At 53.4% G+C, this 26,443-nt stretch overlaps 2 protein-coding genes across 3 annotated transcripts; both read left to right on the top strand.

Moving 5' to 3' along the window:
• The first annotated feature begins 1,155 nt into the window (after window positions 1-1,155).
• Window positions 1,156-14,958, top strand: CSF3R (colony stimulating factor 3 receptor). Of its 2 annotated transcripts, none has more exons than XM_045476759.1 (17): window positions 1,156-1,312; window positions 2,388-2,442; window positions 4,393-4,476; window positions 6,615-6,911; window positions 7,836-7,959; window positions 8,109-8,296; window positions 9,137-9,306; window positions 9,421-9,574; window positions 9,667-9,746; window positions 10,173-10,380; window positions 11,381-11,569; window positions 11,951-12,052; window positions 12,679-12,825; window positions 12,940-13,080; window positions 13,317-13,410; window positions 13,654-13,732; window positions 14,150-14,958. In XM_045476759.1, the coding sequence occupies exons 3-17, from the start codon at window positions 4,413-4,415 to the stop codon at window positions 14,627-14,629; spliced, it is 2,517 nt and encodes an 838-aa protein (XP_045332715.1). In that variant the 5' UTR covers window positions 1,156-1,312; window positions 2,388-2,442; window positions 4,393-4,412; the 3' UTR covers window positions 14,630-14,958. The 2 variants fall into 2 exon arrangements, with proteins under 2 accessions (XP_045332715.1, XP_045332714.1); XM_045476758.1 differs by having other exon boundaries at window positions 13,651-13,732.
• Window positions 14,959-16,765: 1,807 nt separating this feature from the next.
• Window positions 16,766-23,436, top strand: MRPS15 (mitochondrial ribosomal protein S15). Its single transcript, XM_045476757.1, has 8 exons — window positions 16,766-17,029; window positions 17,307-17,351; window positions 18,464-18,539; window positions 19,442-19,490; window positions 19,967-20,051; window positions 21,241-21,299; window positions 22,839-23,030; window positions 23,280-23,436. The coding sequence occupies exons 1-8, from the start codon at window positions 16,894-16,896 to the stop codon at window positions 23,415-23,417; spliced, it is 780 nt and encodes a 259-aa protein (XP_045332713.1). The 5' UTR covers window positions 16,766-16,893; the 3' UTR covers window positions 23,418-23,436.
• Window positions 23,437-26,443: the final 3,007 nt, after the last annotated feature.

Below are 26,443 nucleotides of genomic sequence, written 5' to 3'. Positions count from 1 at the left end.
AATATCCGTCTACCTGGGATTCTGGTTATATTTTGAAAGAACAGTCCATGGGATTTGCTGAGCATGTGGGGCCTATGGGACATCTTGGGGAGGTTGCCACAGACAGTTGGGTATTTCCATCTGGAGCCTCGACTGCAGCCCAGGTCTGTCCCTCACCCCAGACTCAGAAGCCCGCTTTTTTCTAAAAAGAATCATATGTTAGGGACACTCTCCTAGTCAGTTGGCACCTAATCTTATTGGGTCATAAATCCAACAAACTATGAACAGTCTGAACCCTCCTCGGAAAAATGCACAGAAAATTATTTGTAAACAGTTTCGGGGGAATCATGGATACAGACAATGGAAGACACTAAATGCAGTCTACTTCACTCAATCAAAAAATGTTCAGGGTAGCAGAATGCTTGCGAGTAAACCAATTTCTTTTTTTTTTTTTAAGCTTATTTTTATTTTATTTATTGAGAGAGAGAGAGAGAGCATGGGAGGGGCAGAGAGAGAGGGAGATAGAATCCCAAGCAGGCTCTGCACTGTGAGCACAGAGCCCAATGTGGGACTCGAACTCACAAACCGTGAGATCATGACTTTAGCCGAAATGAAGAGTCGGACGCTTAACCGACTGAGCCACCCAGGCGCCCCGATGAGTAAACCAATTTCAAGTGAGCATATGAAGGCTGAGCCTCACCAGCTCATCCCCTTATTTTGTTCCCAGAATCCCCATTTCTCCATCGCCTGTCCATGGTGGAAAACGTAGCAAAGAGGGGCACTGTGATTAAGGTGCTGGGTCACAAAATTTCCTGTCACCTGGAAGCTGCCGCCTAGAGTGCTGGGAGGATCAGAGCCCCAAGGCTAGAGCCAAAGAGGCTTAGAGCCGAGCGAGTCTTCGAGCCAGGGTCTGTCTCTGACTGACGCTCCCCCAGGAGTGGACCATGGGAATGGCACCCAGGCGGGTTGAAGCCTGGGCCCTGGCCAGCCTCAAAGCTTTGAGGTCAGGAAATCCGGAGGCAGGGGAGAGGGACACCGTTGCCACATTCCCCGGCCCCTTTGAGACCCCCGAGGCAGGAAGGCTGCCCGGCCCCACCGGCTTCCCTTCCAGGCTCCTTCCTGTGCCTCAGCGACTGACAGCGCAAGGGAGAGAAGGAGGCAGGGCAGGTGTTGCAATCCACAGCTCCTGGGCCTGTCACAGACTGAGCCATTAACGACAGGGCTGGGGAGAGAAGCCGGCCTGCGGCTGTTTTCAGGAACTTGCCCTCAAAAGGAGAGCAGAGACGGTTCTCCAGGGCGGTCCTCCAGGCGGGTGCCCGCTGCAGGCTCCAGCGTGAGTAGGGGATCCCCAAGGAGGGCTGCATCTCCGGCTTGACGAGTCCCAGGTCCACTCTCCCCCGAGCTCTGCCAAATGCCCGTATGCAGGCCTGGGACCAGGGCTCCTGCCTTTCGGATTGGTCCCTGGGAACCAGGAGCCCTGGACACTGAGTGTCTTTGACCAGGGCTGCTTCCTTTTTGGGGGTAGGGGGTGTGCATCGGGGAAGTCATAAATAGCCGAATATTTCTTTGGGGACATCAAGTTGGGCTCGGGGAAGGACACAATCGCCATCCCTCTCCGCGTCCCTGTCTCGGACCCTGTGTCTCAGCCCGTCCCTGTCTCCCCTGTTTCTGTCTTCCTCCCCAGCCCCTCCCTGGCCTGGGCTCCGGGTCTCTCTCTGTCTAACTCAGCGTCTTGCTGTGGCCTCCCCCCATCTCTTACATTTTCCTCTTGAATCTTAAACTATTTTGGGGACCTCTTGCTTCTCAGCCCTGAGCGCTGGGGTCTCTGGGTCAGCGTCCTTATCTCCTGGGCTCTTTCTTTGTCAGAAAGAATCAGTCCCAGATTCCTTCCCCCCAGAAAGAATCTCCATGTAGGAGAGTAAACACAACAGGAGAGAGAGGGTGTGAGCTGGGCAAGGGAGAGCAGGGGAGAAGGCTGAGTGCAGGGAAAGGAGAGGAGAGCAGGAAGACGTGGGTGATAGCAGTGCCTCCAGGAGGCAGCGGGTTCGACTGGAACTGAGCGGGAGAACCGGGCAGATGGCTGGAGAGAAGGCGAGACTGGGGTCCCAAGGAGCCACAAGTAGGGAACCCAGAAATGGGGCTCTGAAGCCATGCCGTGTGACACGGATGAAAGCAAGGTGGCAGTCCTGGGGGGCTGTGACCACACAGCCTATAAGCAGGAGAGGAGGCCAGGAGGGTTCTGGATTCCATGATGCAGTGCCCCGCTTCATGGCACGTGAAAACAACCGACGGTCCCCGAGGGCTTCTTCTATGCAGGCTCTGTGCTGAGCGCGTTTATCACAGACCATCTCAGTGCATCCTCACTACAGCCCTGAGAACTGGGTGCTGATGTTCTCCCTCTTTCACAGATGGGGCCGCTGAAGTTCAGAAAGGTGAAGTAACCTGTCCAAGGCCACAAAGCTGGTAAGTAGCGGAGTCAGGGCTGGAGGGTGGTCTAACTCAGAGCCGGACTCCCCACTTGTCGACATACCGGCCCCCAGAGAGTGAGACCACGCTCCAACAGGCCCCAGATCACTCTCAACACTCTCAACTGGGGTAGGGGTCACCCAGGGTTGCAGTGGGGGACCAGAGACTGATGTCAGACATGCCGACACTCAGCAGCAACCCAGGGGGAGGATGCCCGGCCTCTCAGGGTGGGGTTTGGCTACCCATTCTGGACAGGAGTCAGAGGACAGGGGTGAAGTGGTATCTCACTGGGCACAGGCTGGGCCTTATGCTGATCCTTGCTAGGGCAGCAGGGCTGGGGTATGATCAAAAGCACAAAGAAATGGAAACCAGTGTCCCAAAATCTGGGCCCAGGAGGCTAAATCTTCCCCCAACAAGTGTGTGTGGGGGTGGGGGGCGGGAGGCGGGGGGGTTGATGCTAATCAAACTGGTATAATGCAGTAAGAAAGCTGCCAACCACTGATTAGTAGACCAGGGTGCTCTGAAACAGTGGTGCGGGTTTCTCACTGCACAAAGCTGCCCAGCTAAGGAGTAAGTAGAAGCTGAAATCCAGTCTATTCTTCAGTTGCCAGGTCTTAGTGTGAGCCTGCATCTGCCCAGAGGAAGGGGCGCTTTTTTCCTGATTGGCAAAAAAGTGACTTACGGGCTAGCAGTCCCTTGGCATCCTGATACCGAAGCGTATACAAATAGCCCAGGGGTTGGGGCAAGGCCCCTGCCTTGGGTGTCTGGGAAGTTCTTATTCATACCCCTGCCTGGGAGGAAGAGAAAAAAGGAGAGAAGCTTTCCCCCTTCCGAGCACAGGGGGTCTGCTGGGACACCACTTACATGCATGTGTTCCTATATGTACACTCAGGCTAGACAGTGATTCCCACTGACCTGCCACCGAGGGTGCCAATTAGTGCTGAAGAAGCAGGTGCCAGGCCCCAAGACCCCAATGGGAGCAGAATGGAAGGTTAGGCTAGAAGCCCACCATGGCAGAATACCTTTGGCATACTTCCAGAAACAGAAACTGGAGGCTCCCAACAGGCAGGCACTGTCGCCAGGACCGCAGGGCACCTGGCCCCAGAAAACCTCCAGAGGCCTATGCCCAGAAGCGGGGGTGCATGGACCCCCGTGTCCTCCCTTTCCCACCATCGCCACAGAGGCCAGCCTCCCCCAGGTGTAACCTGACAGCCCCTTGCCTCAGCTACTCCATGCAATTGTCACTTTCCGCCAAGGGGCGCCTCTGACCTTTCTGGCATGGCTCACTCAGGAGAACATGCCTAGTGCTCACGCGTGTGCAACCTGGACGTGCCAGGAAGTTAACACCTCAAAGAACAGCCCTTGGCTGATGGGGGATAGAAGTCAGTAGATGAATGTTCCCATCCTCCCTCCTGTTCAAGGGATAAATTGTCCCTTGGGTGGATAGTTCTGACGTGTGTTCTACATGGCTCCTCGGAAGGTTCCAGCAGGATGGAGCCCCAAGTCTGTGATACACCCTTATGTCGGCTTTCCCTCCTTACCTGTGATCATTCTCCCCACCCCCTCACTGTTCCTGGGATCCTTCCTACTAAACTACCTGTGTGCAAGCCCAGCTCAGATAAAAGGGAAGGGGGAAGAATGCTATTCCTTGACGCTCCTGTCCCCGCTCTCTCCGGGAAGGCAAATATAATAACAACAGTGGCAGTCACTCACACAGTCATTTCCTACATGCCAGGCACTATGCGAAGCCCTCGTCTTGCACCATTTCTTGTCTTCCTCCCAAAACCCTTTGCAGTATAGGCTGTTGTTACCTCCATTTTGCAGACAAAGAAACTGAGGCTCAGAGAGGTCAAGTCACCTGGCCAAAGCCACACTGTGGCAGAGCAAGGGTTAAGCTCAGCTCTTACTCCGAAGCCCATGACCTTCACCATCCCCCTCTGCCTCCAGGTGAGCACCAAGTTGGCACTATGGTGGAGCTGGGAACCTGGAGCCTGACCAGAGCTGCCCTGATTATCCTGCTGCTCCCCAGAAGTGAGTGTGGCCGGGGATAGGGGTGCCGTGGGGAGGGAGAGGAGTCACAGCGAGAAAGACAGAGTGGGTGGAGGCGAGAATCATTTCCCTGCACTGCCACACTGCTCCTGGGGTTCCCAGAGAATCAAGGCTGGGCCACAGATGTGGGGTAGCCGGCTCCCACCCACAGACCTCTGCGGGCAAACCACCATCCATGAGGAATGGTGAGCGGGCCTGGGCTGGTCAGCCTGGAAAGGGCTGGGTGACCCAGGCCTTGTCTGCAAATCTCTGCCAGGCTCTCAGAAGGAAGCTCTGACTCCCCTGCAGGCTTCGTGGGCAACAAAGAGATCAGGGTGGGAGCCACAAGGAGGCAGGATTCATCCTGGAATCGGGAAGCCCAGGCAGAGCTCCCCAACTATGGAAACTCTATCTTGAGAGGTAGAGAGCTTCCCATCTCTGGGGATATGCAAGCCGAGGCCAGGGTTGACAGGGAGGCTGTGCAGCAGGGGCCAGCGCACTTTGCTTGATAGGACTATGGAGGCCACATACAGTCTCTGTTGTATGCTGTTATCTGTTTTCTGTTCTGTTTTCACCCTTTAAAAATGTAAAACCCACTCTTTGCTGGCAAGCCATACAAAGCAGGCCACCCTCAGCCCTGCTGAAAAGGATGCAGTGCCTGGAGGAGTTCTGGAGTGCACAGTTTTGCGAGGTCCCTTCCAGTCTGAAATTCTGAGTCTGTGAAGTGATGGGAGCCCCACGTTGAAAGTCATGAACTTGCTTCGTGATCCTGGGAGAATCCCTTCTCCTCTTAGGGCCTCAGCCTCCTCATCGGCAAAACAGGCCCAGGAACACATGACAGAGGAGAGGAGGCATTTGGCTGGGGGGGGGGGGGGGGGGGGAGGGGGGCAAAGTGCAGTGCTGCCTTATCTGTTTAGACAAGAAATATTCACTGAGAGCCTACTCCGTGCTAAGCTCTGGGAATACAGTCGTGAGCCAAACAGCCAAGGTCTCTGGCCTCACGGAACTTCTGGCCTGATCTCTGGGGAGACAGACAAACAACTAACCACATGGCTCCGTAATTAGGAAGGATGAAAAGAGCTTTAGGAAAGTTCAGGGCACTTGGCCTGGTCTGGTTGATCAGGGCCTGGTCTGGTTCCCCCAAGATGCTAAATGTTAAGCAGGTGAGAGAGAGGAAAAAAAGAGCCCCTGAAAAAGGAACAGCAGGTACAAGGATCTGGAGATTGGAGAGATGGTGGCATTTTCAAGGAATAGGAAGAAGGCCAGAGTGACTGCCGACGAGAGGGGGTGGTCTGAGCTAGAACTGGGAGGCGTAGCATGGACAAGGCCAGGAGGGCCCTGAGAAGGACCTGGGTTTTCATCCTGATCGTGGTAGCAAAGACATTGATGGTGCCTGGCATGTCATTACATCTAATCCTTGCAGCAACATGAAAGTAGGGACTATTTTTCATCCCCATTTTACAGATGAGAAAATTGAGGCACAGAAAGCCTCGGTAACATACCAGGATCACACAACGAATAGGCAATAGAACCAGGCTCTGAACCGAGGCGGTCTAGTTCCAACATCCGTGCTCTTACCCACCGCACGGCTGCAGTGCTGACGCGCCGTGATCCGGAGGCAGTAACACAATCAGATCTGAATTCGGAGAGCTGGGGCTGTGGGCTGCCTATCATTCCAACCACCGCTTTCACCACCTTTGGGGAGGGTGCTGCAGGGGGGACCTGTCTCTGTCCTGCGGTGTGCTGGAGCTGGCTTGCGAGACCTAAGGGCGCACGTTTCCTCCCAAGTTCACATTCAGTGATGTCACACGGGTGGCTGGAAAATCAGTCTTGGTGGGACATATTTACACCAGGGAAAGCAGCCCATACTACAAATCAGGATGTGGCTTTCTTGTACAGTCAGTTGATAAGCATTGATCAACACATCATTCTCTCTCTCTCTCTCTCTCTCTCTCTCTCTCTCTTTTGCCCCTGAGAGCCCCTCACCGTCCCCATAGACATTCTCCCCTTTCCAGCCCCCATAACTTCGGCGGGGAGGCAAGAAGGTAAGGGCCCTGAGTCTAGGAGTCCAAAGACTTAGCTTTTTGGCCCAGCTCTGCCAGGCACAGGGGTGACTCATGGCCCATTCTCTCCCACCCTAGGCCTGGAGGAATGCGGGCACATCAGCCTCCCAACCTCCACTGTCCGCCTGGGGGACTCCATCACAGCCTCCTGCACCATCAGCCCCAACTGCAGCCACCTGGGCCCGGAGTCACAGATTCTGTGGAAGTTGGGAACACAGCTTCAGCTCGGAGAGAGGCAGCAGCGTCTGGCAGATGGAAGCCAGGAATCCACCATCACGCTGCCCCCGCTCAACCGCCCGCGGGACCTTCTCTCCTGCTGCCTGCGCTGGGGCAACAGCGTGCAGATCCTGGACCAGGCTGAGCTGTGGGCAGGCCGTAAGTCCCTGCGGCCGTCTACCCACTCCGCCTCCGTGCCCTCCTGCCAACACGAATAAGAGCTAGGATTCACCGAGCACTTGCTCAGTAAGCACATTATGGGCATGGTATCAGATAACCTTCCCTACCAGCGAGGAGTGCTCTTTAGCCCCATTTTGCAGATGAGGAAACTGAGGCTCGTTTGGTGAGGGGCACAGGCGAATAAGGATGTGGCCGAGATGTATATCAGCCGGCGTGGCTCTGAAGTCAGTGTAGTAACCAATACTCCATATGGCTGCCACATAAGTCCAACTGCCCAGCCACTGGAGGGTGTGCCCAGGGAGGACACACTTTACCATCCGGGCCTGCTCTCAGTTTCTCTGCAACTCAGTCTCAGCCCTCTGCTCAAACTGAGAAGCAAGGAGACGATGCCAAGCCAGTGCATGAGGAAAGAACTAAGGCCAGGTTTCCTTGTTAAGAGTCACTGGGAGTAGAGCAAACACTTACACAGCACCTGCCATGTGCCAGGCATTGCCCTGAGCGCTTTGTACATAGTGGGTCACTCAGCCCTACCCAGGGAGTAGGCATATCACCATCGGCCCGTTTTACAGATGAAGAAACTGAGGCACAGAGCGGCTAAATGACATGAAGATCACAATGGCTAATAAATGGCAAACCCAGGATGAAAACCCAGACCTACACTGTCACGGTCAAAGGGGGCCGAGCTGAAGGGGTCGGAGGCTCTGTGATGCCTGCCCTGTACATGCCTATAATTTGACTTGCCCCAGGGATGCCCCTCCAGGGTCACCCCGAAGGAGGCGAGCGAGTAGACAAGGTGACCCCAGAGGGAACAACCCCGAGCAAGGAAACGAAAATAACTGGTTCCAGTCAGAGCTTTCCGAGTGGCCCTACTCCAAGCCCTCACTCTCCCCACCCTTCGTGCAGACCCTCCCGCCGCGCCCCACAACCTGTCCTGCCTCATGAACCTCACGACTAACAGCCTCATCTGTCAGTGGGAGCCAGGACCCCACAACCACCTGCCCACCAACTTCACCCTCAAGAGCTTCAAGTAAGGAGGGGTCTCTGGCCCCGTTCCTCTGGGTCCTGGGGTGGGGCGTGGGCGGGAGTGGGGCTGGGGGAGCCAGAGGCAAACACGGGAGGGAGAAGGGAGCCTCGCTTTCTTCTTCTGCTAGACACCCAAGCCTGGCCTATTGACAGGAGCCGGGACAACTGCCAGACCCAAGAGGACTCCATCATTGACTGTGTGCCTAAGGACGGAGACAGCCACTGCTCTATCCCACGCAAATACCTGCGGTTGTACCGGCACATGGGCATCTGGGTGCAGGCAGAGAACGCACTAGGGACGGGAAAGTCCCCACAGCTGTGCCTCGTTCCCATGGATGTCGGTGGGTGACGCTGGGTGTGGGGGAGGGGAAAGGCCCCCACAATGGGCAGATCCACAGAGGCACAGAGAGGGACTCCCAGACCCAGGGACAGACAAGGAGATCCCGGATGGCCTAGAGATAGAGGCAGACGAGAGAGACGGAGACGAAGTGGAATGCAGATGGGGACAGAGCTACGGACGGAGACACAGACACACAGACGTGGGAGAAACACCGAGGCAGGGAGACACGTTCTTTCAGCAAGCTTCTTGAAGTGCCCACGGCACACTAGGCAGGCGTTGTTCTAGGTGCTGGAGACCTGAACGAAATATCAGAAGTCCTGCCCTTGGAATTTATGTTCTAGTGGGCAAAATAAATAAAATAGAATGTCAGGCAACCAGAAGTATGAGGAGGGAGTTAACACAGAGGGGGAGGTGGGGAAAGCCGGGGCGGGGGGGGGGGGGGGACAATTGCTCTTTCAGTAAGGTGGTCAGGGGTGGCCTCACTAAGAAGGTGACATCTGAGAAGATCCTTGAAGGAAATGAGGGAGCAGGCTGCTGGATATCTGAAGGGTAAGATCTCCAGGCAGAGGGAATGACGAGTGCAAAGGCCCCGGGGCAGAAGGATGAGACAGAGACCTAGGGAGAGACAGACACATATATACAGACAGACCTCCAGAAACATGATGACATGGAGATGAAGAGACACAGAGAGACGGAGAAAAAAAGAAGCAGGCTGACAGAGACCCCAGGGGTGGAGACCCAGGGCAGAAAACGGAACAACAGGCAAAGAGAGAAGCAGAAATAAGGCAGAGCCCTACAGGATGGGGCAGGGAAGGTTTCTGACAACCCCTCCTCCTTACAGTGAAGCTGGAGCCCCCCACACTGTGGGCCCTGGCCCCCAGCCCTGAGGTGGCCCCACCCCAGCCAGGCTGCCTGCTGTTGCGCTGGGAGCTATGGAAGCCGAGCCTCTACATAGAACAGAAATGCGAGCTGCGCCACCAGCCACAGCTCGGAGAAGCCAGCTGGGCCCTGGTGAGGTGGAAGGCAACCTCAAGAGCCCGGAGTGGGGGTGGCTGAGGGGAGGGTGGCTGAGCTGGGCCTGAAGGGCACAAGGATCCAGGCTCAGAGCCACGGCCATCCCACCAGGTGGGCCCCCTGCTCCCTGAGACCCTCCAGTATGAGCTCTGTGGGCTCCTCCCGTCCACAGCCTACGCCCTGCAAATGCGCTGCGTCCGCTGGCCCCTGCCTGGCCAGTGGAGCGACTGGAGCCCTAGCCTGATACTGACCACCACACAACAGGGTAAGTGGGTGGGGAGGGGCCAGGAGCAGCCATCAGGACAAAGTCCAGCCTTCAGGGCCCTCCCTGAGCCCCTCTTCCTGCTCCGTCCCCAGCCCCCATCGTCAGATTGGACACATGGTGGCGGCAGAGGCAGCTGGACCCCAGGACTGTGGATGTGCAGCTGTTCTGGAAGGTGACCCCTTCTGAAGGCCATCCCTCCACCCCTGAGACTTCTCCCAACCCAGACAGATCCCTGTGGGCTGGGGCTCAGGACTCCAACAGTTCTGGGAGGTTTGGATGCATTTGTATGTGATTTGCATGCACTTTGCATGCACCTAGGAAGCTGGGTAGCACCCTTCTGGAGAGACTACAATGTAGGACTCACCTATGGCAAAGAGTCAGCTCAGGGAATGGTTAAGTGCCAACCTGCTCCTTCCTTTCCTCCCTCCTAGGACCTGGCATGGGGAACAGGGAAGAAGGAAGGGAGGGAGGAAGGTTGGCTCCCAGCCTGTGGGGGCTCAGTTCCTATGACCCACCCACCCCATCTAGAAGCCCTTCCCCACTCAAGATGAGCTGTGCGCCCCCACCCCTTATCTTCTTCTTCCTGTGTCCACCGCAGCCAGTGCCCTTGGACAGATACAGCGGGCAGATCCAAGGGTACCTGGTCAGACCACCAGGCCAGACTGGGGCAGTCCCAGCCCTCTGCAACACCACGGAGCTAAGCTGCACCTTCCGCTTGCCCTCAGAAGCCTGGGAGGTGGTCCTTGTGGCCTATAACACAGCGGGGACCTCTCATCCCACCCCAGTGGTCTTCCTGGAGAGCAGAGGTAAAGGGCGCTGGCGGCTAGTAGAGTGTAGTGGGTGAGCACGTAACATTCAGAGGCTAGACTGCCTGGGTTCACAACTAGTCCCGTCACTTGCTAACAGTATGACCCAGGCAAGTGAGCCCTGGCCTCGGTTTACTCACCTAGCAAAGGGGGGCAATCCAGTGCCTACCTCAAAGCCCTGTTGTGAAGGTCACATCCATTAAGACATGTGCCTGGCACCACGTTCCCGCTCAGTATGTGTTAGCTACTCTCGTTATCATCAGCCGGAACCAAGTTAAGCTGGTGGTGGTACCACACACGCTCACATTCACTCACACGCTTACAAGTGCAGACGCTCACAGACACGCATTCGCCTGTGCGTGTATGCACGTGCGTGCACACGTGCACACACACACACACACACACACACACACACACACACACGCACACAGTCCATTCTGCCAAAGAAGATAGGAAGAAAGCCCTACATTTTTCCGGCTGGAACACGGTCCCTGAGTTAATTGCTCATTCTCAGTGGATCGGCCACCACCACCCCCAGGTTCCCCTGAACATGGGTCCTCACAAGGTGACACCAGCGATAACAAGAGCTCGTACTCCAACTTACGAGCCGCATGACCATAGGCAAATTACTTAACCTGTCTCAGTTTTCTCCTTGATAAATTGGGGCCAGGGTAGCACCTCCCTCCTAGGACGCTTAGCGGACTCAGTAAATTCACACATACCAAGGCCCATAGCCGCACAGACCGTGAACTACACAGCGTTAGCACTGATCCCTGTCAGACACTCCTCGGCACGAGGCACTGTGCCAGGCTCGTTCTAGGCATCATCTCATTTGATCTGCGCCAGGACCCTTACAGAGGAGCAAACTGAGGTCCTGATGTTGACTTACTCAAGGCCACCCGGCTTGTAAGTAACAAAGCCAGGATTTGAACCCAGGCTTCTGGCTCTGGGACCCGCATTCTTCTTGCTTTTGCTCTCTCACCTCCTACCCTGTCTCCAGGCCCGCCCCTGGCCAGGCTCCACACCACAGCTCGAGATCCCCACAGCCTCTGGGTGGGCTGGGAGCCCCCCAGCCCTCGGCCTCGGGGCTATGTGATTGCGTGGGGCCTGGGTCCCCCCAGCCCCAGCAGCAGCAATATGACCTGGAAGATGGAACACAACGGGAACATTTCCGGGACCCTGCTGCAGGGTGAGGCAGGCCTGGGGACCTGGGAGGCAAGGAGGCAGTGTTTGTCAGGCAGAAAGCAAGGGGCGGGCTGAACCCCCCTACAGAAGAAGCAGACTCCCCAGTCTTTCTTGACTCCTTAGTCTCGTCTCATACCCCCAGAATCAGGAAGTTCTTCCCCCAGTCTAGCCAGATCCTCCCTTTTCACAGCCCTGCCCTGCCACCTTTCTAGCTCTCCTCCTTTTCTGCCCTTACGTCCATCAAATGATCTGAAGAAGAGATAGACAAGGCTAGCCCTGCAGCACAAGGCCTGGGTTATTCCCCACTGGAGGTCTGAGGTTAGCTCCTGATCATCTGCAGAGGTTAGCCCCTCACCAGGGGGCCTGCCCCATTTTCTCTCCACAGAGAACATCAGGCCCTTTCAGCTCTACGAGATCACCGTGACCCCTCTATACCAGGACACCGTGGGACCCTCCCAGCACATCTATGCCTACTCCCAAGAGATGGGTGCGTCAGCCACCAGGCTCCTCCCAGAATCCTCCCCTCTCAACGCCTGCCTGGGGCCCCACAATCAGGACTATGAGGGAACATTTCCTTCCTCCCCCACCTCTGACCCATAGGAGACCCTCTCCCAACCCTAAGATGACCCCTGGCTTACAGTGGACCCCTGCAGCCAGACAGAAGTCAGGCGGTGGGGTGACAGAAACTGGGGAGTGAGTTGGGCAGAATTCACGAAGCGAGTCTGGCAAAAATCAACCAGTTTCCCTGAAAGAAATCAAGTGTCCTGTGTGGCAGAAATTAGACAGAAGGCCCGCCATAAAGTCAGAGAGTGAGTGGCAGAAATCAGATAGTGAGCCCAACAAAATCAAGCCTGGCAGAAATCAGGCGGCAAGGCTTTGGAGTCAGAGAACCAAGTGCAAATCCTGACTTAGCCACTTATTAGCAGTCTGTGGAATTCAGTCAAAGGTGCTGGCAACATGAGGCTTGGGCATGGGTCCCCTTGGACTCTCTTCTCCCACTCCCCGCCACAGTGTGGCTCAGTTCTGAGCTCTGGGGAGCCACAAGATGTCCAGCTAGGCTCTCCACTCTTCCCTGCTCCCCGTCAGCCCCTGCACCTCTCTGTCTTCCGGCAGCCCCCTCCCACACCCCAGAGCTGCATCTAAAGCACATCGGCAAGACCTGGGCCCAGCTGGAGTGGGAGCCCCAGGCCCCTGAGCTGGGGAAGAGCCCCCTGACCCACTACACCGTCTTCTGGACCAACGCTCAGGACCAGTCCTTCTGTGAGTCTCTGCTCAGTACCTCACAGTCCCAGAAGGCCTGGGAGGGGACGCCCAGCAGCCTTGGAGGGAGCCTCGGCATCTGGGCCCAGGCTGACCATTGTCTTCTACTCGCAGTCACCACCCTGAATGCCTCCTCCCATGGCTTGGTCCTCCACGGCCTGGAACCTGCCAGCTTGTACCACGTATGCCTCATGGCTTCCAGCAAGGCCGGGGCCACCAATAGTACAAGCCTTACCCTGATGACTTTGGCCCTAGGTAAGGAGAGCAGGGGGCTGGCCAGCCAAGGCTGTTGGGAAGGTTCATCACCCAACGGATCTCTCATTTTGAGGCCCTGCCTGGATCTGCTAGTCTGAGGGAGGAGACTGAGCCCAACCCATGAAGCCCAGGCTGAGGGAGGAGGCCCATTCCTGCCCTCAGAGCCCAATCTGAGGGAAGGGGCCCAGCCCTACTTGCGTGCACTCTAATCTCTTCTGGCTTTCCCCTCACCCCAGAGGAGTCTGAGCTGCATATCCTCCTGGGCCTCTTTGGCCTCCTGGTCTTGCTCATCTGTCTCTGTGGGGCTTCCCGGTTCTGCTGCAGACCCAGGTGAGTCCTCTCAAGACACCTAACACCTAGCTACCCCTGCCCACAGGGAACTGCAGGCTGGAGCTGGACTGTCCAGGTCCCTCCTTGCCTTCCCAGGCCTCAGGGCCCATGCCTGGGTCCAGCCCTGCACCACCTTCTCTCTGTACTAGGGAGCCTTCAACTGCTAGAGCGGGTGGGAGAAAGGATGGCAAGATGGGAGGGGGCATGCCTGACCCAGCCTTCACCTGCCTTCTTCTCCAGCAGGAAGAATCCCCTCTGGCCAAGTGTCCCAGACCCAGCCCACAGCAGCCTGGGCTCCTGGGTGCCCACCATCATGGTTGAGGTAAGAACCCCCATGGGAGAGGGAAATGGGGCCGGGGGCGCTGGCCCAGGCTCAAAGTGAAAGGAACCTTCCCCAAGGATGAGTCCTCAGGCCTTCCCATCACTTCCTAGCAAGGTGCCCTCCCTCTGGAGTAGAGCAGATCCGAGTTTGCATCCCAGCTCTACCCATTTCAAAGCCTCAGCCATCTCACTGTGAATTGAGGTGAATCTCACACAGAATCATTGGGGACATGCACCGAACTAAGTCTGAAGCCCATAGCACGCTTCAGGAATGTATGAGGTGCTTTGCAAGTGTCACCCTTTGGGCTCCAGCAGAGAGCAGCAGGAATATCCCCACAACTGGCCCACCGCAGGAAGGCACAGTGGCTGGGATGACTGTGAGATAAATCATGCCCTCACCCCACGTCCTTGTGTCCAGGAGGCCTTCCAGCTGCCCAGCCTTCGGGACCCTGGCATGCCACCCATCACCAAGATCACAGTACTGGAGGAAGAAGAGAAGAAGCCGGGGCCCTGGGAGTCCAACGACAGCTCAGGGACCTGTGGCCTCCCCACCCTGGTCCAGGCCTATGTGCTCCAGGGGGACCCAAGAACACCTTCCACCCAGCCCCAGCCCCCGTCTAGCACCAATGACCAGGTCTTTTATGGGCAGGTGCTGGGCAGCCCCACAGGCCCAGGTCCAGGGCACTACCTCCGCTGTGACTCTACTCAGCCCCTCCTAGGGGGCCTTACTCCCAGCCCCAAGTTTTATGAGAACCTCTGGTTCCAGAACAGCCCCCTGGGGACCCCAGAGCCCCTCGTCCCAAACCAGGAGGATGATTGTGTCTTTGGGCCACTGCTTGACTTCCCCCTCCTGCAAGGGCTCCAGGTCCATGGGGTGGAGGGGCTGGGGGGCATCTAGCGCTTCCTGGGACCCCCACCCAGGCCTGCCTCTTGAAAGGCCTGGGCCATCCAGAAGAGAGGAGAATATCAGCAAGCCCATCATGAAAAAATCATCTCGTCCCAGAAGGGCAGGAAGACTACCAGTATCTCCCTATCTCTGGTCCCCAGCATCCTTCCTCCACCTCCCAGGCCCCATGGGCTGACCCTGCCTCTCACTTTAGTGGCCAGAGAATGCTTCATCCAACCCTGCCCACTAGCCTTCTGTGTTTAATTCCTGTAATTTTAGTCTCTTAAACCGGTTCAAGGTTTGGTTTGTTTTGGTTTCGAGAAACTCTTGCGTGTGCCTGAGTCTCTGTTCTTTTTCTTTTCAGGGCCCTAGCAGTGATGGGGGTACTTATCAGAAGTGTTCCTTTGTGTATTCTTTCCTTCGCTCATTAATTCCACCAGCCCACAGGTAGCATTTAGGTCCTGTGCTGGCAGAAGGGATTCAAAAATGATTTGGCTCAGTCCACCCTCAAAGGGCTCCCATTCTAGTGGTGGAGACTTGAAAACTGGCCATTAGGGCACAGTGGCCAGAGTTATCTTGTGAGGGTGGGGGTGAGGGGTCACAAAATGCTATGGGATATGGGGAATACACTTCAGAAAAGACCAATCCCTGTTGGAAAAATAGAATTAAAAACAAAATCTCCTGGGCTGCCTGGCTGGGTCAGTCAGTGGAATGTGTGACTCTTGATCTCAGAGTTGTGAGTTCCAGCCCCATGTTGGGTGTAGAGATTACTTAAAAATAAAATATTAAATATATATATATTAAATATTAAATATATATATTTTTATTTAATATAAAATTATATATATATCCTGCCAACCTAGAAAACCTCTCCACAAGGGTAGAAGAAAAAGAAATCTGTTTTATTATTGAATGAACATTAAACCAGAATATGAAATGCATGTGCATCACCAGCAATCCCCTAAAGAGCTTGAAAAGACAGAAGTCTTACCCTTGTATATAGCCAGGTGGATACAGGTTATTGCATACATTTTCTTAAGATAAACAGTAACTTGTCCTCAATGACACCATCTGTCTTTGTCACACAGAGTTCATCCTAAATTCTCCTGGTAAATGGGGTAGCCACGCAAGTTTACTAATTGTCTTTACCCAAAAGAAAACTAAAGTTCTCATATCTTTATGAGAAGAGTCAGGTTTGCAACTCAGAGGCAGGCAGAAACTGGGAGACAGGGCCACTGCCTCCCTTAATGATTACATTTCAAGAGATGGCTCCCAGATCCTTGAGAAAAACATGTTGTAAAACTGGCAAGAGGCTTATTTAGCTTTTAAAGAGATTTACGAGTGCCTCAAAAGGGCAGAGAAAGAATTCACAATTACAAGTTTTCAAAAGTAAATGCTTTAAGCAAAGTGAAGGGGAGAAGAGCTTTCTCCCTCTTTGCACCAGGGAGGATTAAAATTTTATTTGTGTCATCTAAAATTTATTTTCCCTACTTTTAATTTGTAGTTGTCCTTACACCCCTCATTTCACCAATATTAACACAGCAAATATTTATCAAATGCCTACTATATAGCGGGTCCTTGGCACACAACTGCCTCAGGTAATCCTCCAACAATGTAAAAAACGGATACTGTTATTACCATTCCCATGTGATGAATGAGTACACCGTGGCCCAGAAAGGTGGAGTGACTTGCCCACAGGATCATACAGTGAGTAAATACTGATGAGTAAAATGAGCTATGATTTCAGCCCAGGACTGTCCCATTCCAAAATCAACGACCTTCATCACGAGGTTTACCAGGCTGCCCGAGAGGAGGCTGGAACCCAGTAGTTCTTAGGGGGCCTCGTCGTGGAATACAGGAGGAGAGGAGGTGGAAACACTAGGTTGGGGGAGAAGAATACGGCAGGCCCCACGGGAGCCTCCAAAATGACCGGGGCCCAAGGCCAAGTACATAGAGTGGGATTAAGGGCGGGATGCCCAAGGGGGAAAATGGCATCTTAGAATTTATACAGCACCGGACACCACTGACCAGGCCCGCAATCACCCAGCCCCCAGCCCCGCACGGCTGCTAACCGGACCTCTCCCCTGGACCCAATCGCGCCGCACCCCGGGTCTTGCCTTTCCCATCCATTCTCTCGATCTTCATCTGCTCCGGTCTCGCAACTGCACTCCATTGGTCGAGCCTGAGCCAGCATGGCGGCGCCCTTGTAACGCGGTCCGTGCCGCAAAAGGGACGGTGGCGGCGGTGGCGCCGGCCCTGCGGGGTCACAAGTCGGCATGCTGAGAACAGCGTGGAGGGCGCTGAGGTCGCTTCCGACCCAGGCAGTGGCCCAGGCTCCAGTCCGCGGGCTGCCGGGCGGAGCGTGCGCCAGGCCTCCCTTCCGCCAGTGGGGCCTTCCCTCCCCTCCTGGAGGTGAGGAGCTGAGAACCTAAGCAACTCGAGCAGGGAGGTGGGGTTGGGCGGAGATGGGGGACACGCGGGACGAGGATGGGGAAGAAAGGCCATTGGGTGGGGAAGAAGTAAGACGAGGTGGGAGAGGCGTGGGGCCGCGGGGTGCGGAAGAAATGGGGCGGCTGCTAGGCGCCGAAGCGCCAAGACCTTGCAGGAAGGGTAAATGCAGGGGCCACAGAAAGGAGTCGAGGCTGGACTGTTTAAGGAGCTGGGCCTCGGCACTCTCTCTTCTGCACAGGTGTTATCCTTCCGGCCGTTCGCGGATATGCCATCCAGAAACCAGGTAGGAGCTCTTGGGGTGGGATTTCCGCGGAGAGAGGGACGTCTGGAGGGACGCCGGGTGGCCAAGGGGACAGAGGTGGCTACTTAGAACCACTCGATGGGGGTGGGCCAGAGGTCCTGAGCAGAAAACCCCCACGTCCGCCTTGTCAAACAAAAGGCTGTAACCTGAAACCTGCCCGGGACTGGGTGGGGGGTGGGGGTGGCGAGCCGGAGCGAGAGCTTTCGGACTGGGTTTGAGTGAGAGTGAGCTAGCAGGGGGAGGGCGTGCTGGGCGTACCCAGGCCTACCTAGAGTCTAGGTAGACACTTTGTGTCTACCCTTCCGTGGTGGAGGGCTTGGTTTCCCGTTCCAAGGCAGTCTGCATCTCTCTTACTAAAGAGATCTCTCTTCCTGGGCACATGATATTGGGCAAGTTACTTCCTCCAGTCACATTCTAAAATGATTGTAGAAGTTATCTATTCGAGAGGATTGTTGTTAGGATTCAGTGATAACACATGAGAAGCATTCTTAGCACTGAGCGCGATAAATGCAGTCTATATTCGCATTTATTGCTACTAATATTATGTACATAGCGGCAGAGCAGGGTCTGACTGGAGAGGACAAGTTATCTCCCTTGCACCTCTCCCTCATCCCCGAGGGAATAGGACACACACCGAGGCCCGAGGTTGAGGGTTTCCGATTTGTGCTTACATTTCAGGTGTCCTAAAGCTAGGGGTCCCTCCTCAATCCTCTTATTTCATTCATGCAGTCAGCCAGCAACCGTTTGTCAAGTACCTGTTCTACATGAGGCCATGGACCAGACCGGGGATTCAAAAGGAGTCAAACTCAAGTCTGTCCACTAAAGGCCCCATCCCGTAGGGGATTCGATAACTGTAGAGTCAGAGATGTAAGAGGTGGAGGCACGATATGGGATCTTAGGAAAGGCAATCTACTCCCAGCGTGAAATATCAAGACAGTTGCCTGCGGCGTTTGCAGAGGAGAAGCTGAGCCCAGAGATATCCAGTGTTTTGCTTGAGACCCTGGGTGCCTCACGGAGTTGGTGACAAAAGCCAGAACTGAGGGGGTGGGCAGTGAGAGTTGACTCTTGGTGTTTTCCATCCCTACACTTGACAGTCCAGCGCAGCCAAGAAGATGACCCGCCCCCTTCTACGCTGCTCAAAGACTACCAGAACATTCCCGGAATTGAGAAGTAAGCAAAAAGAAATCTCTTTGATGAGGTAGGGTGCCCTAAGAGGAGTGAGGAGGAGGAAGGGAAGACAGTGACTGGTCCGGCCTGGCCCACTGTATCTGAAGCTTGGTTATAGAATCAGGCAGAGGACTCTTGAAGCCCAGGCTTGGTGAGGGTGAGTGGCAGGGCAGAATGGCATTCATGGAGCTCAATTTTTTGCCTTTTTTGGTACTCTGGTTTAGTTAGCAAGGAGGCAACATACCTCATGGGTCTTTGTGAAATCTCTCATCTCTGGATCCTCAAAAAAGCCCTCTGAGGGAAGAAACAGTGTCCCCCTTTTATACATTACCAAGTTGTCCTATGTCATACAGCTCCTAAGGGACGGAGCTGAAAGACACCAAAGCCGGGATCCTTCTGCTCAGTCCCTGCCCTATGCCCTAGGAGCTGTCTTGTGTGACATGACAAGAAAACGATTATAGAATTGAAATGTCTCAAGACAGATTGAACCATACCTTTTGCTGAAATGAAAATCTTCCCTTTGCCCTCCCTGTGATGGGCCTGGAACACTCACACGGACAGCCCCAATTTTGTGTAGTTATCACATCATTCCGTGTTCTCAGCGCAGTACATCAGATTCATGCTGACTGTTAATCCCCGAGAAATGGCTCCCCGCTTCCACAGAGACTCTTTTGTTATAAAAGAAATTTTCAGGGGCGCCCGGCTGGCTCAGTTGATGGAGCATGAGACTCTTGATCTCGTAGAGATCTACATTGGATGTAGAGATTACTTAAAAATAAAATATTAAAAAAAAAAAAAATTTTTTTTAACCGTAATTGCTTTTCAAACTAAAATGGAAACAGCATCGTTTCCCCTTCCTCCCCGTCCCCCCACACCTGTCTCTCATTGCTCTGGTTTCCGCACAGGTTTGACGATGTTGTAAGAAGACTCTTGTCTTTGGAAATGGCCAACCAGGTAAGTGACCTATGCAAAACCCCGGCCTCTCCTAGTCCTCTCCTCTGGGACTTCCTCCTACTGTGGTAACACCACCCCAGGCTTCTCAAGTCACAGTATTTATCCCAGTGTCATTCTGTGACCACTCGTCCATCCCCCAGACTGAGCATCTTGAGGGCAGTTACGGTCTTGTTCTCTCACTGTATCCCTAGCACCCCGCAAACAGTAGGTACTCAGTAATGATCTAATGCCTGAATGAATGAGCAAGGTTTGGAGACATTCATTCAACAAGCCATTTCACCTGTCATTGGCCTCAGACTCACCTAGATGTGAATAGCTACGTGCTGACCAAAGGCCTTGCCCTGATGAACAGAGTGAAGCCAGGCGCTGAACTTCATGGCCTAGGTTCTATGACTGTAGCCAGGGCCTGTGTGGTATGAAGGCTAGCTCTTAGGGGCTGGCAGACCACACAGATTCTCTGTCTCTATCCTCAACAGAAGGAGAAGCTAAAAGTCAAGCAAGAGCAGTTGATGAAGAAGATTGTGGCAAACCCTGAGGACACCAGCTCCCTGGAGGCTCGAAGTTGGTCAGGGGACCCTTGGGGAGTGGGAGAGCGGCAGGAAGGGGAGGGGGGTCTGCTAGCTGGTACTTGATCCAGGGCTCTTGTCTACAAGTACAGTAGGTATTAGATGTGACTTGATAAAGGGAGAGACAAGAAGGACCCAGAGTGATGAAAATTGGACTCTGTGATGCTAGAGTCAGCGCCCAGGTCCCACCTCATTCCTCTGTGTGAGCTCAGGAGAGTTTCCTCAGGAACCAAAGCTTGTCTCTGTGTCTCTCTCTACTCTGCAGCTAAGGTGGTATAAAGGGGCAAGTGGTCAGGGCCAAGATTCCACCTCACTCCACAGTGCTGCCAGAACTTATTGTGTGTCCAGGAAGGGCCTGCTGTACTGACAGCATCTCCTTGGGGCCACCTTCCGCTTCTGCCTTTGCCCCCGTCTTTGCAATAAAGGCAGGGATCAAATATGAGGCTACCTAAGGAAGGATATTGCAAGAGTTTAGGAGATGAGTGAGAGCTGGTAATTCTGAAAACTCACTAGTGAGGGGTGCCTGTGTGGCTCAGTCGGTTAAGCGTCCGACTTCGGCTCAGATCATGATCTCACAGTTTGTGGGTTCGATCCCCGCGTCAGGCTCTGTGCTGACAGCTCAGAGCCTGGAGCCTGCTTCGGATTCTGTGTCTCCCTCTCTCTTTCTCTGCCCCTCCCCTGCTCGCACTCTGTCTCTCTCTCTCTCAAAAAATAAATAAACATTAAAAGAATTTGAAAACTCACTAGTCAAAAAACAGAAAGGTAGCCACTGGAAGGGCAGAGGCAAGGAGTAGACCCTTGATGGTTTGGGAATCTAATCTTACTACATTGGGTAGGACCACCAGTGCAGCATTGAATGATTAACAATGATAGCATGGACAGTAGACTGATTCCTGAATTCAACAGGAACGCTCTAAAGTTTTACCATTAAGAATGCTATGTGCTATGGTTTGGGGATGATACATTCATAAGATTAAGGAACTTGCCTTCCTTAGACTTTGCTTTCTGAAGGAAAGAGAGTCCAAAGTCTTTTGAGATCATGAAATTCAGAGTGCTTTGGGAGTTGTAGAGAGCTACACAGGAGCACTGGTGATTGTTATTCCTTGAGGTCTTAAAACATAACCCCGGCCCGGGCCCTTCCTTCCTCTGTGCCAGCTCTCATCCTCTGTGGTTTGTGGTTTCAGTTGTTGCTTTGACCGTCAAGATCCGCAATTATGAAGAACACAGGCAGAAACACCGAAAGGTAAACCTTGGGCATCGCTCCCAGCTAAACGCCAGCAGCCAGGGGAGAGGAGTCTGAGAGGTGAAGAGCTCTGGGTCCAGAGAAGCAACCTGAGAAGCCAGATGGCCACAGCGCCAGGGTGCCCGGCCCTCAGCTGTGGTGGAAAAAACATTCCCCTCCTGCCACCAGTGGAAAAATGGGAGCCTTACGGTGCTGTGCTGAGTGTCACCAGTGGTCAAGAATGCAGACTTCAGGGCATGACCGCAGCGTCTGGCACATAGTGGGTGCTCAGTATTTCTAGAATGCAGGAAGGGAGTCAGGTTGGCACTCGGTTCAAATCTCAGCTTTGCCATTTCTGCTAACCAGATGTGTGACTTTGGGGAAGTTACTTTACATGCCCAAGCCTCAGTTCTCCTGTCTGTAAAGTGGGGAGCGTAGTAGTATCTGCTGATGGGATTGCAAGGACTAGGTGAAATAATAAAGCACCAGCATGGTCATATGAAGTATTGGGCCTTGTGCAGAGCACCTCACGTGCATCAGTTCATTTAACCCTTAGAACCATCTTTCTATCCCATTTTACAAAGGCGTAATCTGGGCATGGGGTGATTAAGTTATTCCTCAAAGCACACCACTGAGAAATGATGTGCTAGGACTTGAAACTAGGTGGTCTTGCTCTGGGGCCCATATTCTTTTGTTTGTTTGTTTGTTTGTTTTGCAAAGAACACAAGTTTATTATCTTGTAGTTGGGTTTTTTTTTTAAGTTTATTTTTTAATTTGTGTTTTTTGAGACAGAGAACAGGAGCAGGAGAGGGCAGGGGGGGTGGGGAGAGAATCCCAAGCAACTCCACGCTGCCGCGGTGGGGGGGGGGGGGGGGGGGGAGGGGCGGGTCAATCTCATGAACTGAGATCGTGACCTGAGCCAAGATTCAAGAGTTGGATGTTTAACTAACTGAGCCACCCAGGTGCCCCTCCAGGGCCCATATCCTTAACCATGATGCCATATCTCAGCACAGCAGTGGGCACAGAGCTACTGTAATTTAGGCAGCTGCCTGTATTTTTAATAAATACAGAGTGGTCCTGCTCTGCATGGGCGGCACCTCAGGGTTCCCTGGAGCAGGTTGATCTTGCTTCTTGGCGAGGAGAGTTTTGCTCATTTGGAGTGTGAACAGCAGCCCTCACAGAGGAGCACAGACCTTCCCTCCTCTCCAGCCCAGCTGACACTTTGCTGAGCTGTGGGGAGGCTGAGTAGGTGGCGTAGTAGAAAGAGCATGAGATTTGGAGTAAGACCCATAGATGTGGATTCAAGACCTGACCTCACACAAGGTCCCTGCCTGGCACAGTTCTAGGACCTCCTATGAATCAGGTGACATCTTTGAGCCTTTATTTTCCCCGTCTGTAAAATGGCAATAACAATGACAGTACCTACCTGAGAGTTGCACTGACATTTGCATAAGATTGTTGGGAGGTTTCAATGAGATGATGAAATGACCATCCCTTGTTACTGTATAGTGGCTCACACTTAAATAGGACACTAAAAGTAATATACCAACTCTCTCGCAGGACAAAACCCATAAGCGCTATCTGCTGATGAGCATCGACCAGAGGAACAAGATGCTCAAAAACCTCCGTAAGACCAACTATAGTGTCTTTGAGAAGATCTGCAAGGAGCTGGGGATTGAGTACACCTTCCCCCCTCCATACCACCGGAAAGCCCACCATCGCTGGGCGACCAAGAAGGCGCTGTGCATTCGGGTACGAGTCGGAATTGCTGCTTTCGTTGACCCCACTCTGGGACTGTGGTGGAGAGATCAGAAGGGAGGGTAGTCTGTTCCTGACCGAGGCGTGGAACTGGCCCCAAAGCCTTGAGGAGGCTCCCAGGCCGTCAGCCCCGTGGAGAAAGGCTGATGTGAGCATCCGGGGGAGTCCGTTCTCACCCCAACTGCTCCAAGTCTGAGGTTTTGCATAGGGTTACAGTCTCTTCCTGCTCCCTTTCATCCCCAGGTTTTCCAGGAGGTACAGAAGCTGAAGAAGCAAAAGAGGGCCTTAAAAGCTGCAGCAGTGGCAGCCCAGAAACAAGGCCAGAAGAACCCGGAGAGCCCTTCCAGAGCTGGACCAGAGGCAATCAAAGAAAACCAATAAATTGTACTAGAGTTCTGTCTTTCTGCCTTAAAGGATAATAGAGAAGGTGGGGCTCTGTGCGCCGAGGACAAGGAGGAGGAATTTGTTTGTTCGTTCAGCTCTGGGATCCCAGGGTTTTAGGAGGCAGAGCCTCTGCCCTCACACACCTGAGGACACGTTCTCACAACACCCCTCACACACACTCACATAAACAGCGCCCTGTTGTCCACCTCCTTCCTGCAGAGGGGAGACTGAGCACACCGCAGCACAGAGGAAGTGTGGCCGGCTGGCTGGCTGGCTGGCGGCCGAGTGAGAAGGCCGGCTGTAAGAGCTGCCTTCTGGACAGGGCCCTGGAAGTTGAAGTAGAAGCTCACCAGACAGAAATGGGGTGGGAAGGTGTCCTGGGCCAAAGGAATTGCAAGTACAAAGGCAAAGAAGTCAGCAGGTGCAAGCTGTGTCCAGAGAACACTGGGAACAGGAAATAGAGCTTGACAGGGAAGTTGAAGCTGGGGTGTGAGAGGCTTGATATGCTGGCCGCCCTCTGGGGAGTGGGGAGACGGTCATGGTTTAAAACCAAAGGAGTGAAGACCGCACCAGGTCTGTTTAGATAGTTAACCAGCAGCAGTGCAGGGAGGGGATCAGAGGGGGAGCGATCAGAGCACTTTATTGTTTGGAGGGCAGAGCTGCTGGTGTTCAGGTTAAGAATCTGATAAAAGCTACAAATCGTATCCGTGAGAAACTACACATACGCAAAACATTCCTTGTAAGTTCTGGGGAGTTACGAGTACCCCTTTTCCTGCAAAGTTCACCCATTCATACCAAGTGAAGTGTCAAGGCCTTGACATCTGAGCGTGCTTGGCAGGTTTGCAGAAGCAAGGGAGACTGTGTCTAAAACAGAGTGAATGAAGAGATGAGGTCAGAGGGAAAAGCAGACACCAGATAATCTAGACCTTTCTGGGTGTGTTAGTCTGCTCAGGCTGCCATTAAAAACCATAAACTGGCTTAAACAATGGAAACTTATTTTCTCAAAGTTCTGGAGGCTAGGAAGTCCAAGATCTAGGTGCTGGCCAATTTGGTTTCTGCTGAGGAATCTTCCTGACTTGCAGATGGCTGCTTTCAGACTATGTCCTCTTCCTCTTATAAGAGCACTAATCTCATCATGAAGACTCTACCCTCACGACCTCATCTAATTCATTACTTCCTAAAGGTCCCTCCCGACCTCATCTAACTCATTACTTCCTAAAGGTCCCTCCAAATACCATCATGTTAGGTGTTAGAGCTTCAATATGTGAATTGGGGGAGGTACACATTCAGTCCACGACAGCGGGGAAAAGATTCTGGAATTCATTCTGAGACGGGAAGCCATGGAGGAAAGAACGGGGGAAAGTTGTGTTAAAGTGACGTCCAAGGAGAAGTTGGAAACTTAGATCCAGGACTGCAGCGAGGCCTAAGCTAGACACAAGTTTACAGGTTATGTTTAGATGGTGAGTGAAACCATGGGTGTGGGTGAAATTGCCCAAGGAGGGAGTGTAAATGAAAAAGAAAGGGCCATGTCAGGATGGGAAGGATGATCCCTGAGGGCATAGCCTGACTCAGGAGCAGCTGAGGGGTGGGGGATGGTAAAGTGAGGGTAGAACAGAGAGGCTGGGGTCCTGCAGAATCAGAAGTGGGATGAGAGGCCCAGAACGGCAGACGAGCTCTTCAGATAACACCTCCAGGAACAGCAGGGAAGGCCCTTTATGGAGCAGGACTTGGAGTGGACACAGTACATGGAGATACTTGCTGGAGGGCCAGGTGCCATCATATAAGGGGACCAGTGGAGAAGTTGAGAAAAGGGACACAACAGGGCAGACCCTACAAGAAAAGCATTGTTGTAAGTGCTTGTAGGCACAGTATCATCTAATCTTTAAAGTCACCTTCTCGGGGTGCCTGGGTGGCTCAGTCAGTTAAGCGTCCGACTTCGGCTCAGGTCATGATCTCGCGGTCCGGGAGTTCGAGCCCTGCGTCGGGCTCTGTGCTGACAGCTCAGAGCCTGGAGCCTGCTTCGGATTCTGTGTCTCCCTCTCTCTCTGACCCTCCCCCATTCATGCTCTGTCTCTGTCTCAAAAATAAATAAACATTAAAAAAAATTTTTAAAGTCACCTCTATCCAACCATCCCATATTGGCACAATTATCCTTATTTTAGCATGTGAGCACTGAGGCTCAGAGGTTAGTAACTTGTCCAAGTTCACACAGCTGGTTAGAGGCAGGCCTAGAATTCAAGCCCACGTCCATCTTTATTCCAAGCCTGTGTTCTGCTCATTTTACCACGTTGCCTAGGGGCAAAAAAAAAATGGCCTGAGACACCATGGAAGGAGTCTATGTTACAGCAAACTTAAATGCCTTTAGCAATCAGGCAGGTTAACATGATGTATGAAAGGCCAGGTATAGCTGCTTGATACATTCCTATCCCAATTATTTCCCCTTTTAAAACTGCAGATAGGCAAAATCAAATCAAAGCCTTGGGCTGCCACCTTTCAATGACCATATAGTCTCCAATACTGAAATGTTGGTTAAGAACCAAAAAGTCTTCATGGCGAAGTAGTTTCAGTGGGATGGAGAGAACTGAATCCAAGTTGCAGTGAGGTACGGAGTGAGGATGTTAAGGAAATTCAAGTTGTGAGCGTTGACTACTTTTTTTTTTAACGTTTATTTATTTTTGAGAGAAAGCAGGGGGGGGCAGACAGAGGCAGAGAATCCCAAGCAGGCTCTGAGCTGGCCCCAAACTGTCAGTGCAGAGCCAGATGTGGGGCTCCAACTCACAAACCCTGAGATCATGACCTGAGCTGAAGTCAGACACTTAACCAACTGAGTTGCCCAGGTGCCCCTCGACTACTTTTGAGAACTTGGCTGGGAAGGGAAGGGGACTAGAGAAGGAATGGGAAGGACTTGAGCTGTCAGGGCAAGACTTTGCAGTAGTAGGTGTGGTTATGAAGAAGATGTGCTGTTCCACTGAGGGGGCAAAGCCAATGAGATAGATGAGTTCTGCTGCATTAGGGGGAAATGG

Source organism: Leopardus geoffroyi, chromosome C1 (assembly GCF_018350155.1).
Source record: "Leopardus geoffroyi isolate Oge1 chromosome C1, O.geoffroyi_Oge1_pat1.0, whole genome shotgun sequence".
Classification (NCBI taxonomy): Eukaryota; Metazoa; Chordata; class Mammalia; order Carnivora; family Felidae; genus Leopardus; species Leopardus geoffroyi.
This window is presented reverse-complemented; position numbering and strand designations above follow the sequence as displayed.

Excerpts from the sequence above, each read along its gene's own strand:
- CSF3R (XM_045476758.1), top strand. The coding sequence starts at position 4,413 with ATGGTGGAGCTGGGAACCTGGAGCCTGACCAGAGCTGCCCTGATTATC. Across the intron at positions 11,570-11,950 it reads TTCCGGGACCCTGCTGCAGG|AGAACATCAGGCCCTTTCAG; the intron begins GTGAGGCAGGCC and ends TTCTCTCCACAG. Across the intron at positions 12,826-12,939 it reads CGCTCAGGACCAGTCCTTCT|TCACCACCCTGAATGCCTCC; the intron begins GTGAGTCTCTGC and ends TTCTACTCGCAG.
- MRPS15 (XM_045476757.1), top strand. The coding sequence starts at position 16,894 with ATGCTGAGAACAGCGTGGAGGGCGCTGAGGTCGCTTCCGACCCAGGCA. Across the intron at positions 17,352-18,463 it reads ATATGCCATCCAGAAACCAG|TCCAGCGCAGCCAAGAAGAT; the intron begins GTAGGAGCTCTT and ends TACACTTGACAG. Across the intron at positions 19,491-19,966 it reads CTTTGGAAATGGCCAACCAG|AAGGAGAAGCTAAAAGTCAA; the intron begins GTAAGTGACCTA and ends TATCCTCAACAG.